We start from the raw sequence: 15,619 nt of genomic DNA, 5'->3' as shown, positions 1-15,619 counted from the left end.
TCACCCAAACTATTCAAGGAGGTCATGGATAACTTGGGAATAAAGCAATTCAAATCTACTGCGTACCATCCAGAATCACAGGGAGAGCTAGAGAGAGATGGCATCAAACACTAAAGACCATGTTGAGGTTTATGGTCAGGTTTATTCCGATAATTGGGATAAGGGAGTTCTATTTGAACGTTTTGCGATCAGAGATGCACCAAACGAATCAACCAGATTCAGTCCATTTGAATTAAATCTTTGGGCATGAAATAAGAAGACCGTTAAAATTGATTGAGGAGGAATTAATAAGTCAGAATTCAGAAACCACCCATTTGGACTTTGTGTCAAATTTTAGAGAATGATTAAATAGAGCTGGAGAGTTGGCTAGACAGCACTTAAAAGTATCACAGCGTACAGTGAAACAGGAAGTGGATAAGAAATCACAAATTTCAATTTTGCAATTGGGGACAAGGTGTTACTCCCTATAACAGGTGAGCCTTTAAAAGTCAGGTTTAGTGGACCTTATCAAATAGAGAGGAGATTGAGTGAGGTGAACTACTTGATAAGGACTCCAGACAGGAAGAAATCCGTGTGCCATGTGAATATGCTCAAAAGGCATTTTGATCGGGAAGGAAAGCAAGAGGAGAAGGTGTTAAAGATTACAGCACAGAACAAAGAACCAAGTTCAGAGGATTCTGAATTGATCATTCCTCAAATCAAATTGGACAATGAGGAAGTTGTCAAAAATTGGGATAAATTATTGAGTTACATTCTACAAGAAAATCAAAATGAGCTGAAAGAGTTATTACTATCACATCAGGGGATATGTGGAAATAATCTGGAAGTGCTAACCTAACTGTACATGATGTACAGATAGGAGATGCTATTCTGATTAAGCAATATCCTTTTTAGGCAAAACATTCTAAAGTTGGCACAGGTTCAGAAGGAGATAGCACGGATGTTCCAAGATGGCATAATTGAAGTGAGTTAGTGACTGGAATCACCCATAGTCATGGTGCCAAAACCAGATGGTACCCAGCAGTTATGTGTGGACTATCGCAAAGTCAACGTCATTACAAAGACTGATAAATATCTAATTCCATGGTTGGAGGACTGTGTTGAAAAAGTGGGTCAAGCAACTTGCATTTCTAAGTTGGACTTGCTCAGAAGCTACTGGCAAGTACCTCTGTCAGACAGAGCAACGGTAATTTCAGCTTTTGTAATGCCAAATGGACTATATCAGTTCAAAGCTGCAAATGTGTTGCTGGTCAAAGCACAGCAGGCCAGGCAGCATCTCAGGAATAGAGAATTTGACGTTTCGAGCATAAGCCCTTCATCCTGATGAAGGGCTTATGCTCGAAACGTCGAATTCTCTATTCCTGAGATGCTGCCTGGCCTGCTGTGCTTTGACTAGCAACACATTTGCAGCTGTGATCTCCAGCATCTGCAGACCTCATTTTTTACTATATCAGTTCAAAGTCATGCCATTTGGAATGAAAAGCACTCCAGTCACATTTCAGAAACAAATTAATAAGGTCATTACTGGGTTACCCAATTTTGTTATTTACATCGATGACCTGGTGATTTTTAGTCACTCGTGGAAGGAACACGTACAGATTTATTGGACTTGTTCCATTGACTTTGGAAGGCAGGCTTGGTGGTAAACCTAGCTAGCTAAAAGTGAATTTGCCCAAGCCTAGGTCACTGCTGGGCCATTTTATTGGACATGGACAAATGGCCCCACGGGATGCAAACATAAAAGTAATTGGGGAATTTCCCACACTGTCAACAAAAAAAGCAGTACTACAGTTCGTGAGGGTGAATGGATTTTACCGAAAGTTTATGCTGAACTTTAGCAGTGTGGCTGCTCCACTCACCGAATTGTTTAAAAAGGGCAGGACGTTTCAGTGGACAGCAGACTGTCAAAAGGCATTTGACAGCCTAAACACTGTGATAACCACTGCCCCAGTGTTAGCCACATTGGATTACCCAAAACCTTTCAAGGTGGCTGTCGATGTCAGTGATGTGGGTGTCGGTGCGGTGATCCTGCAGGAGGATGACAAGGGAATAGAAAGACCCATCGGGTATTTTTCCAGAAAGTTGAACATTCATCAATAGAAATATTCAACAGTGGAGAAAGAGACTTGAAGTAAGGTATTGGCATTACAACATTTCAGTGTTTGTATTACCAACAGTTCATCTGAGGCAATCGTATAGATGACCATAACCCATTGATATTTGTGGAAAAATTTAAGAATAAAAATGCCAGCCTGTTTAGGTGGAGTTTGTTGTTGCAGCCTTTCCATTTGATAATTGTGCAGGTGGCAGGTCACAAAAATGTGATTGCCGATGCGTTATCGAGACTTGAATGAGATACAGAGGCATTCGGTGGTGCGTGTGCCACGGCCTGAATTTGCATGTAGTTGTGCATGTTTGCATGTGTATAGTTAGTATCGTGTATATGTTTGTTTTAAACTACTAACCAGGTTTTTGAAGGGTTTTGAAAATGAAGCCACCTTTGATGTTGATGGTTTTTTTTAATGGAGTTTGTCACAAAGCTGGTGCCTTTTTTCTAAAAGCTGTTCCTTTTCTCAAGGAACACTGTGTCCTTGGTTTTTCTCAGAGGGGTCATAAATAGCTCCTGGTTCCGATTAGACAGAGATTAAAGTGCATTGAGAGGCCTTTTTGTTTGTACGTAAACAGACAAGACTTCAGCCCAAAGTGGCCATGTTTTAGAAGTGACCTGTATAACAAAATGAGAGTGGTCAGCTCTCTAGCTGAGCAGTTCAGTCCAGAACTAGTTAGGAATTCAGCTGTGTGGAGCCAGGCTCTCTCTTTCTCTCTCTCTCTCTCTCTCTCCTTTTGTCCTTCTAACCTCAACCTGTAAGCATTTGTTCCATTTTGACTTTTTTTTAAGGGGGTTTGCGTATTGTGACAGTTGTGTATATTCAGAACAGCATAATTCTAGTTTGGACAGACTGAGTTCTGCAGGGGTTCTTTATTCTGTTCTCTGTGTTTCATTGTGTAATTTTGTGAATAATTTTTTTGTCTGTTTTGAGTCTTGGTAGTCAAACCAGCTAACTTACTGCGGGTAATTTTCACTTTCCCAAAACAAATTGCAAAGTTATGGTCTGGGTTGCCAGCTTAAGAATGTTTTGACTGGTCTGGCCTAGTCCATAATAATATTAGCTAAAGACCTGGAGTGGAGCTTGAACCCATGGTCGGCTGACCCAGAGGTAAGAGTGATATTGACAGAACCACACTGGCCTGAGGTGAGAGGGTGTCTGGGACAGTGGGGAATCATGTTGGATTGATCTACACACACCAGTTGCTATTTCAGGCCCAATACATCAAGTGGGAACCCTCAGGAGAATATGCCGCTACTGTCTCTTCTTCTGTGTTCCAGGGAAGGAAGAAGTGAGGCTACAGTTGGACACAGCTTTACAGGATGTCAATGAAAAGTATGTGCTGCTGGAGGAGACAGAGAAGCAGGCTGTGTGCCGGGCCCTGATTGAGGAACGCAGTCGCTTCTGTACATTTGTTACCCTTCTGCGACCTGTGCTGGTAAGTTAAACACTGGGGTGTGGTGTGGTAGCAGAGAGAGGCAACTCAGCACCTGGGCTGAGTGTACCAACAGTCTGGGGAGAGTGTTAATATTTATTTGTTGTGAATGTATTATTTTTCCTTGCTAGGGTGAGATTAGGAAATCATTCAGCTGCTGACCCTGATGAACATAGGGAGGCCATTCAGCCCCTCGAGTTTGGCTGTTCCATCATAACTCCTACACAGCTTGACCTTAATCCCATTCCCAGCAAGATTGATTAATCTCAGTTTACTTCCAGCCTCAATAGTTTCTTGGGGACTAGTGTTCCCAATTTCTGTTCCACTTAAACTGAGAAGAGATGTAAACCACTGCAGTTCCTGTCCTGTGGGTTGACCCACAATGCTCTTAGGGTGGGAATTCCAGGATTTTGATCCAACAATACTGAAGGAATAGCCAAGTCAGGATGGTCAGTGATTTGGAGGGAAATTTACATAAATGTGCTGACTTTGTCCTTCTAGATGATATTGGTCATGGAATTGGAAGGTACTGTCTACAGAGCCTGGTTTCTGCTGGGCACTTTGTAGATAGTACACCCTGCTGTTACTAAATGTTAGTGGTGTAGGGAGTGACTGCTTGTGGATGTGGTGCCAATTAAGTGGGTCACTTTGTTCTGATGGTGTTGGGCTTCTTGTGTGTTGGAGCTGCACCTATCCACACTCCTAACTTGAGCCTTATAAATTATAGACAGGCTTTAGGGAGTCAAGAGGTGAATTACTTGCGGCAGTACTCCTAGCCCCTGACCTGCTGTTGTAACTGCTGCATCTATATGGCAAATCTAGTTCAGTGGTGGGCACAGGTCAGTGGTAATCTCCAGGATGTTAATAATGGAGGTTCCAGTGATGGTAATGCCATTTAGATGTCATGGGGCAGTGGTTAGATAGTCTTTTAATGAAGATAGTCATTGCTTGATATTTATGTGGGTCAAATGTTAGTTGCCACTTGCCACCCCAATGCCTGGATATTGTCTAGATCTTGTTGCATTTGAATATGGATTGCTTCAGTATCTGAGGAGTCGTGAATGGTACTGAACATTGTGCAATCATCAGTGAATGTCCCCACTTCTGACCTTATGATGGAGGGTAGGTCGTTGATGAAGCAGCTGGAGATTGTTGGGCCTGGGACACTACCCTGAGGAACTCCTACAGAGATGTCCTGGAGCTGAGATGACTGACCTGTGTGACAATGCTATGGTTTTAAGATGTGTGTTTTGTCCTGGTTTCTTTTAGAGAGATTGGGAGACTGGTACAAAGCAGTCTATGAGAAGATAAACAACTTCTGAGGCCTTGGGTTTTTTTAAATTGGAACAATTGTAGCAGCCTGAGTGGGTGTGGTCAAGCTCCCTCAGAACCAGGACTTTTAGTTAGCTCTCAGCAGTTGCTGGGCTCTCAGAATTTGCTGAGGACTCAGCAATTGCTGGGTTGGAAGGTAGTGACTCTCTTCTGTGCTACACCCCCGTCTCTGCATTTTCTCTCAGAACTGCCTTTTGATGTTCTTTCCTCCTGGATAGGAAAACTGCATGTGAGACAATTGTTTTCTGAATTTGCCTTTTCCCAAGGGTGTGGTTATGGAATGTTACTATATTGAACAGGTACTGTATGGTACTAAAAATAATCCATATTGTGTTAAGTTTTCCAGTAGAGTTAAGTTATTCTAAGTTCCCCTTTCTTTTGTTTAACGATAGTGTCTGAATAGTTGAGTAGTTTGACCAATTGAATGTGCATGTGGAAAACAGTACCTCGCATTTATCTTTGAAATAAAAGAAAGTTCGGCTCTAGGCTACCTTCTTAATATATTTTATGGGGATCAGCTCTGGTCCATAACACCTCTAGCAACCATAATCACCTTTTTATGTGCCCGTTATGACTCCAACTAGCAGAGAGGTTGCCCCTGATTCCATTGATATGAGTTTTGCTAGGATTCTTCATGCCACACTCAGTCAAAGGCAGTCAATCTTACCTCCCCTTTTCTAAGTTAACAAAACCAAAGCCACATACAGTTTGCTCACTCTGTGTTATCCATGGATTCACTGCTGCATTGACACTCAGTCACCTCACGAGTTCGGCTCTATTGCTTTTTCTTTATCCCATTGACTTGTCAAGTCTGATCGTGCGGCCCTTAGCAGGACAGGGGAAATTTATCTTCTAGAGGTATCTCTGTCTTCCATTACCTACGGGATGTCCTTGCCCCTATGCGCTCACGCACGCACACACACCACACACCTCAGTATCAAAGACGTGGTGTACTCCAGCCATGGTCTGACCAAGCTCCTGTACAATTGAAACAAGAATATTTGTGCATTTAGATTGTCTACCTTGTTCTGAATGATGCATGCTTTCAGGTAGAATGCCCCCAACTTTATCTTTTTCACATCATTACGCATTCAAGCTCAGCTTTGTTTCTCCTCTCTTTGAATCCCCCTCATGGCCAAAAGCTGATTTGTAATTAGCCAAACTCCTTCCCAGCTCCGGCTCTCTTCCCCGAGCCATTTCATGGTGTAAAAGCCCTGATTCCTTGTGAATTATTCTCTCTATTTAATTTCTTCACTCAGAGTTGTGAACATGTGGAATTCTCTCCCACAGGAAGCTGTTGAGGCCAGTCATTAGATGTGTTCAAGAGGGAGCTGAAGGGATGTAGGGAAAAAGCAGGAATGGATACTGAGATTGCATAGTCAGCCACGAGCATATAGGAGCAGGTTCAAATGGCCGACTTCTCAACCTGTTTTCTCTGTTTGTATGAAATATCCAATGGGCTATTTTTCATTTAAAATGTCCATTTCACTTCCTCTACACAGGGTGAGGAAATTGGAATGTTGGGAGAGGTTACCCACTTGCAGTCTATCCTCGAAGACCTGACAAACCTGACAGCTGACCCCCAGACTCTGCCTCCTGCCAGCGAACAGGTAAGTGGCTTTTGGTTCCTCTGCACAGAGGGGAGCTCAATCCCCTTTCAGCATCATTTTCTCTCACTCCAACCTTGGTAAGGACCAGTCCAGATGGCCAACAACCACACGGGGTCTTACTGTTGGACTGTTAGAGGTCCCACACTGAATGTGTCCAATGCACATTCAGTGATCAAGCATGGGAATCCTGGTTGACAGCCTCCACCTCCAGCCCTGACTCAGCACAGCCCGACTTAATCTGTACATCCTTTATACAGTGACCCAGGTGTGCTGGGTTACAGCCCATCACCTGCTCTGTCACAGTTGCTGATCAAACTCAAAATTCCACAATCCAGGGAGTGATGTTGCTCTGGTAAGACACACAGGATTTCTGATTGAATGACTTTATTGTCAGGTGGATTTGTTAGATGCATTTTTAACAAACACAATATGCAACAATTTTCAATATCGCTGTTCGCAAGCACCATCTCAAAACACAGACACAAGCCAAACATAGACATAATGGCAGAAAAATAAAGAAAATAAAGCTAAAAGTTCAACATTACAGTTCTCAAGTGCAGAGCCATGGACCTGGATCTGTGCTCTGCCACCCCCCCATCATGGAGACTAACATCAGCACGACGCAGTCAGCTAGTCTCTGAAACCCCAACATAGGGACTAACATCAGCACGACACAGTCAGCTAGTCTCTGAAACCCAACACAGGGACTAACATCAGCACGACGCAGTCAGCTAGTCTCTGAAACCCCAACACAGGGACTAACATCAGCACAACACAGGGACTAACATCAGCACGACACAGTCAGCTAGTCTCTGAAACCCAACACAGGGACTAACGTCAACACGACACAGTCAGCTAGTCTCTGAAACCCCAACACAGGGACTAACATCAGCACGACGCAGTCAGCTAGCCTAGAAACCCCAACACAGGGACTAACATCAGCACGACACAGTCAGCTAGTCTCTGAAACCCCAACACAGGGACTAACATCAGCACGACACAGTCAGCTAGTCTCTGAAACCCCAACACAGGGACTAACATCAGCACGACGCAGTCAGCTAGTCTCTGAAACCCCAACACAGGGACCAACATCAGCACGACACAGTCAGCTAGTCTCTGAAACCCCAACACAGGGACCAACATCAGCACGACACAGTCAGCTAGTCTCTGAAACCCCAACACAGGGACTAACATCAGCATGACACAGTCAGCTAGTCTCTGAAACCCCAACACAGGGACTAACATCAGCACGACACAGTCAGCTAGTCTCTGAAACCCCAACACAGAGACCAACATCAGCACGACACAGTCAGCTAGTCTCTGAAACCCAACACAGAGACCAACATCAGCATGACGCAGTCAGCTAGTCTCTGAAACCCCAACACAGGGACCAACATCAGCACGACACAGTCAGCTAGTCTCTGAAACCCCAACACAGGGACTAACATCAGCACGACGCAGTCAGCTAGTCTCTGAAACCCCAACACAGGGACTAACATCAGCACGACACAGTCAGCTAGTCTCTGAAACCCCAACACAGAGACCAACATCAGCACGACACAGTCAGCTAGTCTCTGAGACCCAACACAGAGACCAACATCAGCATGACACAGTCAGCTAGTCTCTGAGACCCCAACACAGGGACTAACATCAGCACGACACAGTCAGCTAGTCTCTGAAACCCGACACAGTCAGCTAGTCTCTGAAACCCAACACAGGGACTAACATCAGCACGACGCAGTCAGCTAGTCTCTGAAACCCCAACACAGGGACTAACATCAGCACGACACAGTCAGCTAGTCTCTGAAACCCCAACACAGGGACTAACATCAGCACGACACAGTCAGCTAGTCTCTGAAACCCCAACACAGGGACTAACATCAGCACGACGCAGTCAGCTAGCCTAGAAACCCCAACACAGGGACTAACATCAGCACGACACAGTCAGCTAGTCTCTGAAACCCCAACACAGAGACCAACATCAGTCTCTCAGCCCTGTGCTGCTCCTGCAGAGACTAATCCACGTCATTGTTGAGAATGACATTGAATCTCTAACTCGAGTAGCCGAATGTTTTCTTCTTGCTCCTAGTTTCTACATTTCCATGTTAAATATTAGAACAGCCTGGTTACAGCATGGCTTGCAGTTAAATAACCCCTTCAACATGGTGACACATCCCAGAGACTAGCTGACTGTGTCGTGCTGATGTTAGTCCCTGTGTTTTTCACTGGAGTGATTAGCAAACAAGATTTGATCCCAAATCCGATCAGGAAATATTCGCACCGGGTGCGAGAGGAGCATCGTAAATGACAAGAGTGAAGGCCTGCAGATGTCGTGGACTAAAGGGCCTGGATTCAGATCCCACCCGAGTCGATGAGACCATGGAAACATTCGAAAATGAAGATGAGAACTTAAAGTCCAGGATGTTACTTGTATTTGTTTCGTTCCCTGTGGGTACAAACATAATCTGTTGCTGGACAAATAATTTAGGTATTATGGTCATATAGATGTTAGCTTATGATTAAAAAGCCAACTGCTTCAGTAATGTCTTTTAGGGAAGGTATCCTGTTGTCCTTCCCTTACCCAGTCTCGGTCTGTATGTGCCTCCAGACTGACACCATCAGATCCAAGTAAAATACACCTTTTATTCAGGTCACTTAGAAAGTGAAAAGATAATTTCAAAAATCGTCACCAGATTTGAATTCAAATTTGCGATACCTGTGTTGGAGCGTTTTGATGTCCAGTGAATTGTTTGCCCTTCCTGTTATTACAGACAGTGGCAGGTTGATTGTTTCCTGCTGCTCCTCTGACCAGCCACCTTTTTTTACTGTGTTTGTCTTTTTTTATCGACAGGTAATCTCGGATTTGAAGGTGGCGGATGATTATGGCTACACATACCACACCCCGCCCTCCTCCCCTAGCAGCGCTCACTCGCGGAGGGGCACTGTGAGCAGGTGGGCAGTTAGCTCATTTACCCGGCTCACTCCCATTGTTTTCGCCAGCACTGACTGCAGTCTCACTCCTTCATACGTGTTCTTCCTTATCTTACACCCAGATTGTTTTCAAATTGAAAATCATTCTCAAAATGTACTTAATGGAATTCCTCTATACTTTTTTAAGTTAAGCTTGAATTCATCTGCAAACACTGCTTATTTGACCTTTGCTGGTGGTACCTTCACACCTGAAGTTTAGTAAGTTGCTGACACACTGCACAGTGGACGGGTCCTTGAACTAATATATTTTATATAAAATTAACTCTGGTCTGTATATTATAGAAATGATGTTGTGGCAATGGGGAGAGTGCAGGAAATATTGACAGGCTGGCTCTTTTCTCTAAAAAGTAGATCTGGTAAAGATCTTTAAAACTGTGAAGTGTTTTGATAGAGTGTTTGTGATTAAATTATTTACATTTTCAGTCAAGAGCAGAACCTGAGGCAGTAAATACAAGGTGCATAAATAAGTTCAAAAGGGAACTCTGAGAAACTTCTTTCTTTAATAATCAAGCAAGTGATGTAAGAGAAAACTAACACAGATTCTATCTCCCATTCCCTCAGCATATACCATTACCCACAAAGTACAGGGAAACATCCCAGCATTCCCAACTTTGAATCAGCCTCGGCATCAATGGAAACACTTCATATACAGCCCCCGTCTGTTTCGACAGCTGATGGCACCAGCCAGGTAAGAATGGAATCTGACTGCAAGCCGGCCTTACTGTTAGAGTGCACTGAGTCGTGGTGTCTGCCTGGTGCTTTATTATTGCACGGAACCTCCGTTCCATTGGAGGGTTAGTTTGCATGAACCATGAGAGGTAATCTGATTGAAACATGCCCAATTCTTATAAGGCTCAGCAGGATAGAAACATGAGCAGTTTCTGCTGGCTTGGGGTGGTTGTGGAGGGCGAGTTCTAGAGCAAGGGGCCATGGTCTTACTTGACCCTTGGGGATCTCCACTTCCTCCAATTTGAAAAATATCCCATTTACCCTTACTCCCTGTTTCCTATCACTCAGTTGATTTCACACCCAATGACATGTTGCAGCTGCTCCTTTTATTTCATGAGCTATAGCTTTGCTAGTATATTTGTTGGGAGGTACTGTAGCAGAGGTTTTTGGAAAGGCCACCACACCAAGCTGCCTTGTCTTTAGCAACATTCTGTGTTATCTCTTCAAAAATTCAAATTCAGTTAAACACAATTTTCTCTTGACAAATCTCTGCTGTCCTTTCTTAATTAACCCATATTTATAGGTATTAAAGACATCAATGGATAATGAGTGTGCAGGAAAATACTGTTGGAATAGATGGTGCAGCCTCTAATTGAATGGTGGAACAGGCTCGAGGGTCAGAATGGCTTAATCCTGATCCTATTTCCTCAGTTCCGAAAGTTTGGCTGAGTTTCCCAGCTTGGCCTGTGATCTACAGCGGAATTCTCCATTGGAAAGGAGAAGGAGCATCTCCTCTGGTTTGCTGGAGTATGCAGCATGCCCCATAATTCAGGGAAATGTGGATCTAGTTAGATTAGATTGCTTACAGTGTGGAAACAGCCCTTTGGCCCAACAAGTCCACACCAACTCTCCAAAGAGCAACCCACCCAGACCCCTTCATGTAACACTACAGGCAATTCACCTGACCCGCACATTTTTGGACTGTGGGAGGAAACCGGAGTACCTGGAGGAAACCCACGCAGACACGGAGAATGTGCAGTTATCTGAGGCAGGAATTGAACCTAGGTCTCTGGCATTGTGAGGCAGCGGTGCTAACCACTGTGCCACCGTGCCTCAATGCACTGTCTGTCATTGGGATGCTACCTGAATGCATTGTCCTAGAGTGAAACCATGCTGTCTGGGAATGTGATGGATTCAGAATGGTTGTGGGAATGAGGAGAGTTCACCGATGTGGGTTTCATTTGATCAGAGTAACGATCACAAGCAAATCTGATGAAGATGTTCCCGATGATGAGGGACTTTAATAGAATACATCACCAAAAACTGTTTCCATTGATAATCAGAAGGCATCAATTTGAATGACCAGCAAATGAACAGAGAGAAGGATGAGGATGATTTAATACTGTTGATTGTTGGAGCACATGACATCTATTCAGAAACTGAGGGAAACCAATTACATTATGAAAGTTAATTGGACCTTACAAACAAGGAGTTGCAATAGGCCATTCGTCCCCTCGGACCTACTCCCCCATTCACCAAGGTAATGGCCGGTCTAATTGCAGCCTCAAATCTGCATTCCCAGCCATTCCTCATTCACTGTCCCCTTTTGTTGAACTAGAATCTAACCACCCGTACCTTAAAAATATTCAAGCACTCTATTCCTGCCACCTTTTCAGGAAAAGTGTTCCAAACATGCGCTACTCTCAGGGAAAAAAAAATCACCTCAGAGTTCTTAGAATATTTCAGTCACCTCTTAATCTCCTCAACGCCAGTGGATGCTGGCCTAGCTTCTCCAAACTTTCTGCATAAGATAACCCATTTATCCCAGGTATCAGTCTGGGAAACCTTCTGTGAACAGCCTCTAATGCATTTACATCCTTCCATAAATCAGGTGATTGATACTGTACACAGTACTCCTGATGCAGGCTCACTAGGGCCTGTATAACTGAAACATAACCTCCCTACTTTTGTATTCAGTTTCCTTTGCAATAAATGATGATATTCTGTTAGCTCTCCTATTTATTTGCTGTACATGCACATTAACATTTTACGATTCATGTGCCCACACCTCAATCTGTTTATATTTTGAAGGTGAAATGCCTTTTATTCTTCCAATCAAAATGGACAATGTTACATTTTCCAGTATTATGCTTTATTTGCCAGATCTTTGCCAATTCACTTAGCCAATCTATATCCCTCTGTCGTGTCTCTCTGTCCTCTTCACAGCTTACTGTATCCTATCTTTGTGCTACCAGCAAATTTGGCAACCATCCCTTTGGCTCATTTATCCATGTCATTTGTCTAAATTTCAAACAGATGAGCCTCCGGCTGTGGCAGATCACAATATTACATCTTACCAACCTGAACAAACCCATGATGCCTACCTTTTGTTTCCTGTTAGCCTACCAATATGCTGCCGCCTACACTATAAGCTTATATTTTCCACAATAATCTTTGCTATGACACTTTATCAAATGCCTTCTGGAAAACTAAGTACAGTACATCCACCAGATCCTCAAAGAATTCTGATACATGGATTAAACATGCATTCTCTTTCACAAAACCATGTTGACTCAACATTTTCCCTATGACAGACATTAAGCCAACTGGCCTGTAACTTCCTGTTTTGGCTTCTTTTCTTCTTAAATAAAGGAGTTGCACTTGCTGTCTTCCAATCTAATGGGAAAATATTTGGAACAGAAACTGTAAAACATTTTGGAGCACGGGTGAAGAAATAATTCAAGGAGTTGGCAGAGGTACAATGAGCTGAACCACATTCCAAGGTCATACAGCACTGAAACAGAGTCTTCAGCTCAACATACCCAGGTTTCTCAAACTGAACTGGTCACAATTGCCAGCATTTGGCCCATCTCTCTCTAAACCTTTCCTATCCATGTACATGTCCAAATGTCATAGAGTCATAAAATCGTAAGACGGAAACAGACTCGTTCCAATTCATCTGCGCTGAGCATATATCCTAAATGGATTCAGTCCCACCTGCCAGCACCCAGCCCATATCCCTCTAAACCCTTCCTATTCATATATCCATCCAGATGCCTTTTAAATGTTGTAATTGTACCAGCCTCCATCACTTCCTCTGGCAGCTCATTCCATACGTGTACCATCCTCTGTGTGAAAAAGTTGCCCCCAGGTCCCTTAAACCTATGGCTTCTAGTTTTAGACTCCCTACCCTGGAAAAAAAAGACCTTATCTATTCAGCTATCCATGCCCCTCATCATTTTATAAACCTCTACAAGGTCACCCCTCAGCCTCCGACGCTCCAAGGGAAAGAGACCCAGCCTGTTCAGCCTCTCCCTGTAGCTCAAACCCTCCAAACCTGGCAACATTTTTATAAATCTTTTCTGAACCTTTTCAAGTTTCACAACATCCTTCCTGTCGCAGGGAGATCAAAACTGCACAGAGTATTCCAAAAGTGGCCTAACCAGTGTCCTGTACAGTCACAACATGACCTCCCAACTGTTATACTCAATGTACTGACATATAGAACGTACAACATTCCAGCGCAGTACAGGCTGTTCGGCCCTCGATGTTGTGCCGCCCTGTGAAACCAATCTGAAGGCCATCTAACCTGCACTATTCCATTTTCATCCATATGCCTATCCAATGACCATTTAAATGCCCGTAAAGTTGGTGAGTCTACAACTGTTGCAGGCAGTGCATTCCATACCCTTACTGCTCTCTGAGTTAAGAAACTACCTCTGACATCTGTCCTATATCTATCCCTCCTCACTTTAAAGCTATGCCCCCCTCGTGCTCGCCGTCGCTATCTGAGGAAAAAGGCTCTCACTGTCTACCTGATCTAACCCTCTGATTATCCTGTATGTTTCAATTAAGTCACCTCTCAACCTCCTTCTCTAATTAAAACATCCTCAGGTCTCTCCGCCTTTCCTCGTAAGACTTTTCCTCCCCATACCAGGCAACATCCTAGTAATTCTCCTCTGAACCCTTTCCAAAGCTTCCACATTCTTCCTTTAATGCGGTGACGATTGTTCTCTGAGATAACCTTCACTGTTCACTACACCACCAATTTTCATGTCATTGGCAAACTTACCGTGTCTCTTATATTCTCATTCAAATCATTTATATGAATTACAAAACACCATGGACCCAGTACCGGTGCTTTTGGCACTCCACTGGTCACAGACCTCCAATCCCAACTATTACTGTCCACCACCACCCTCTGGCTTCTACCATCAAACCAATTTTCTGTTCACTTGGCTAGCTGTCCCTGGATCTCATGAGATCTAATCTTACTAACCAGTCTACCATGTAGAATCTTGTCGAAGGCCTTGCTAAAGTCCATATCGGCAAGGTGTGCCACCCTGCCTTCATCTATCTCCTTGGTCATCTCTTCAAAAAATTCAATAAAGTTTGAGAGACATGATTTGCCACGCACAAAACCATGCTGACTATCCCTAATCATGCCTTGCCTTTCCAAATGCATGTAGATTCTATCTCTCAGAATCCTCACCAACAGCTTAACCACCACTGGCATCAGGCTTACCAGTCTACAGTTCCCTGGCATTCCTTGGAGCCTTTCTTAAATAGTGGCGCATCATTCATTGAGATGCTGGAAGAATGGATGGCAGCCGTGCTGTTGATGATACAAATGTCTCGGCAAGGGGCCCTGCAATTTCTTCTCGAGCTTCCCACAAAGTTCTGGGATACATGTGATCGGGTCCCAGAGATTTGTCTACGTTCTTGTGTTTTAAAACTTCAGCACTTCCTCTTTTGTAAGATGGACTTTTTTTTAACGACATCACTATTTATTTCTCCCAGTTTCCTAGCTTCTGTGCCTTTTTCCAAAGTACATACTGAGGCAAAATATTAATTTAGTATTTCAACCATCTGTTGTGATTCCACACATCAATGGCCATGGTGATCTTTAAGGGCCTATTCTCTCCCTAGTTACTCATTTGCCTTTAATTTACTTGAAAAACGTCTTTGGGTTCTCCTTAACCTTAACTACCAAAGCTATCTCATGTCCCGTTTTGTCCCTCCTGATTCCCCTCTTAAGTGTGTTCCTACACCCCATACTCCTACAGTGATTCACTCTCCCAGTCATCCATACCTGACACATACCTCCTCTTGACCAGAGCCTCAGTATCTCTTGTCATCTCATGTTCCCTACATCTACCAGTCTTGCCCTTCACACTAACAGGTATATATTGTCTCTGAACTCCCGTTATTTATTAAAAAAACAAAGGCAGGGCTTAAAGGAAGGGCCCTGGATGATGGAACACACGCACCAAACAACCCCACCGCCCTATTGCCGACCACCTCAACTGACCCTCCCATTCCACCAAGGGCATGCAAGTCCTGTGCCGCCTCCACCATCAAATCCAAGCCACCCAACATCTGGAGGAAGAAGGTTTCATCTTCCACCTTGGGACCCTCCAACCACATGACATCAACATCAACTTCATCAGTTTTCTCATCTCCCCTCCCCACCT

At 43.8% G+C, this 15,619-nt stretch overlaps 1 protein-coding gene across 3 annotated transcripts in view; it reads left to right on the top strand.

Moving 5' to 3' along the window:
* The window catches only part of mtss1 (MTSS I-BAR domain containing 1), a 197,926-nt gene that overhangs the window by 156,247 nt on the left and 26,060 nt on the right, over nt 1–15,619 (top strand). For all 3 annotated transcript variants that reach the window (XM_060836593.1, XM_060836592.1, XM_060836591.1), the window contains exons 7-10: nt 3,389–3,546; nt 6,378–6,485; nt 9,337–9,437; nt 10,038–10,164. In XM_060836593.1, coding sequence (XP_060692576.1) covers nt 3,389–3,546; nt 6,378–6,485; nt 9,337–9,437; nt 10,038–10,164 — 494 coding nt within the window. The remainder of the gene's footprint in view (nt 1–3,388; nt 3,547–6,377; nt 6,486–9,336; nt 9,438–10,037; nt 10,165–15,619) is intronic.

This window comes from Hemiscyllium ocellatum, chromosome 15 (genome assembly GCF_020745735.1).
Source record: "Hemiscyllium ocellatum isolate sHemOce1 chromosome 15, sHemOce1.pat.X.cur, whole genome shotgun sequence".
NCBI classification, from domain to species: domain Eukaryota; kingdom Metazoa; phylum Chordata; class Chondrichthyes; order Orectolobiformes; family Hemiscylliidae; genus Hemiscyllium; species Hemiscyllium ocellatum.
The sequence above is the reverse complement of the archived record's forward strand: the minus strand, read 5'-3'. Positions and strand labels throughout refer to the sequence as shown.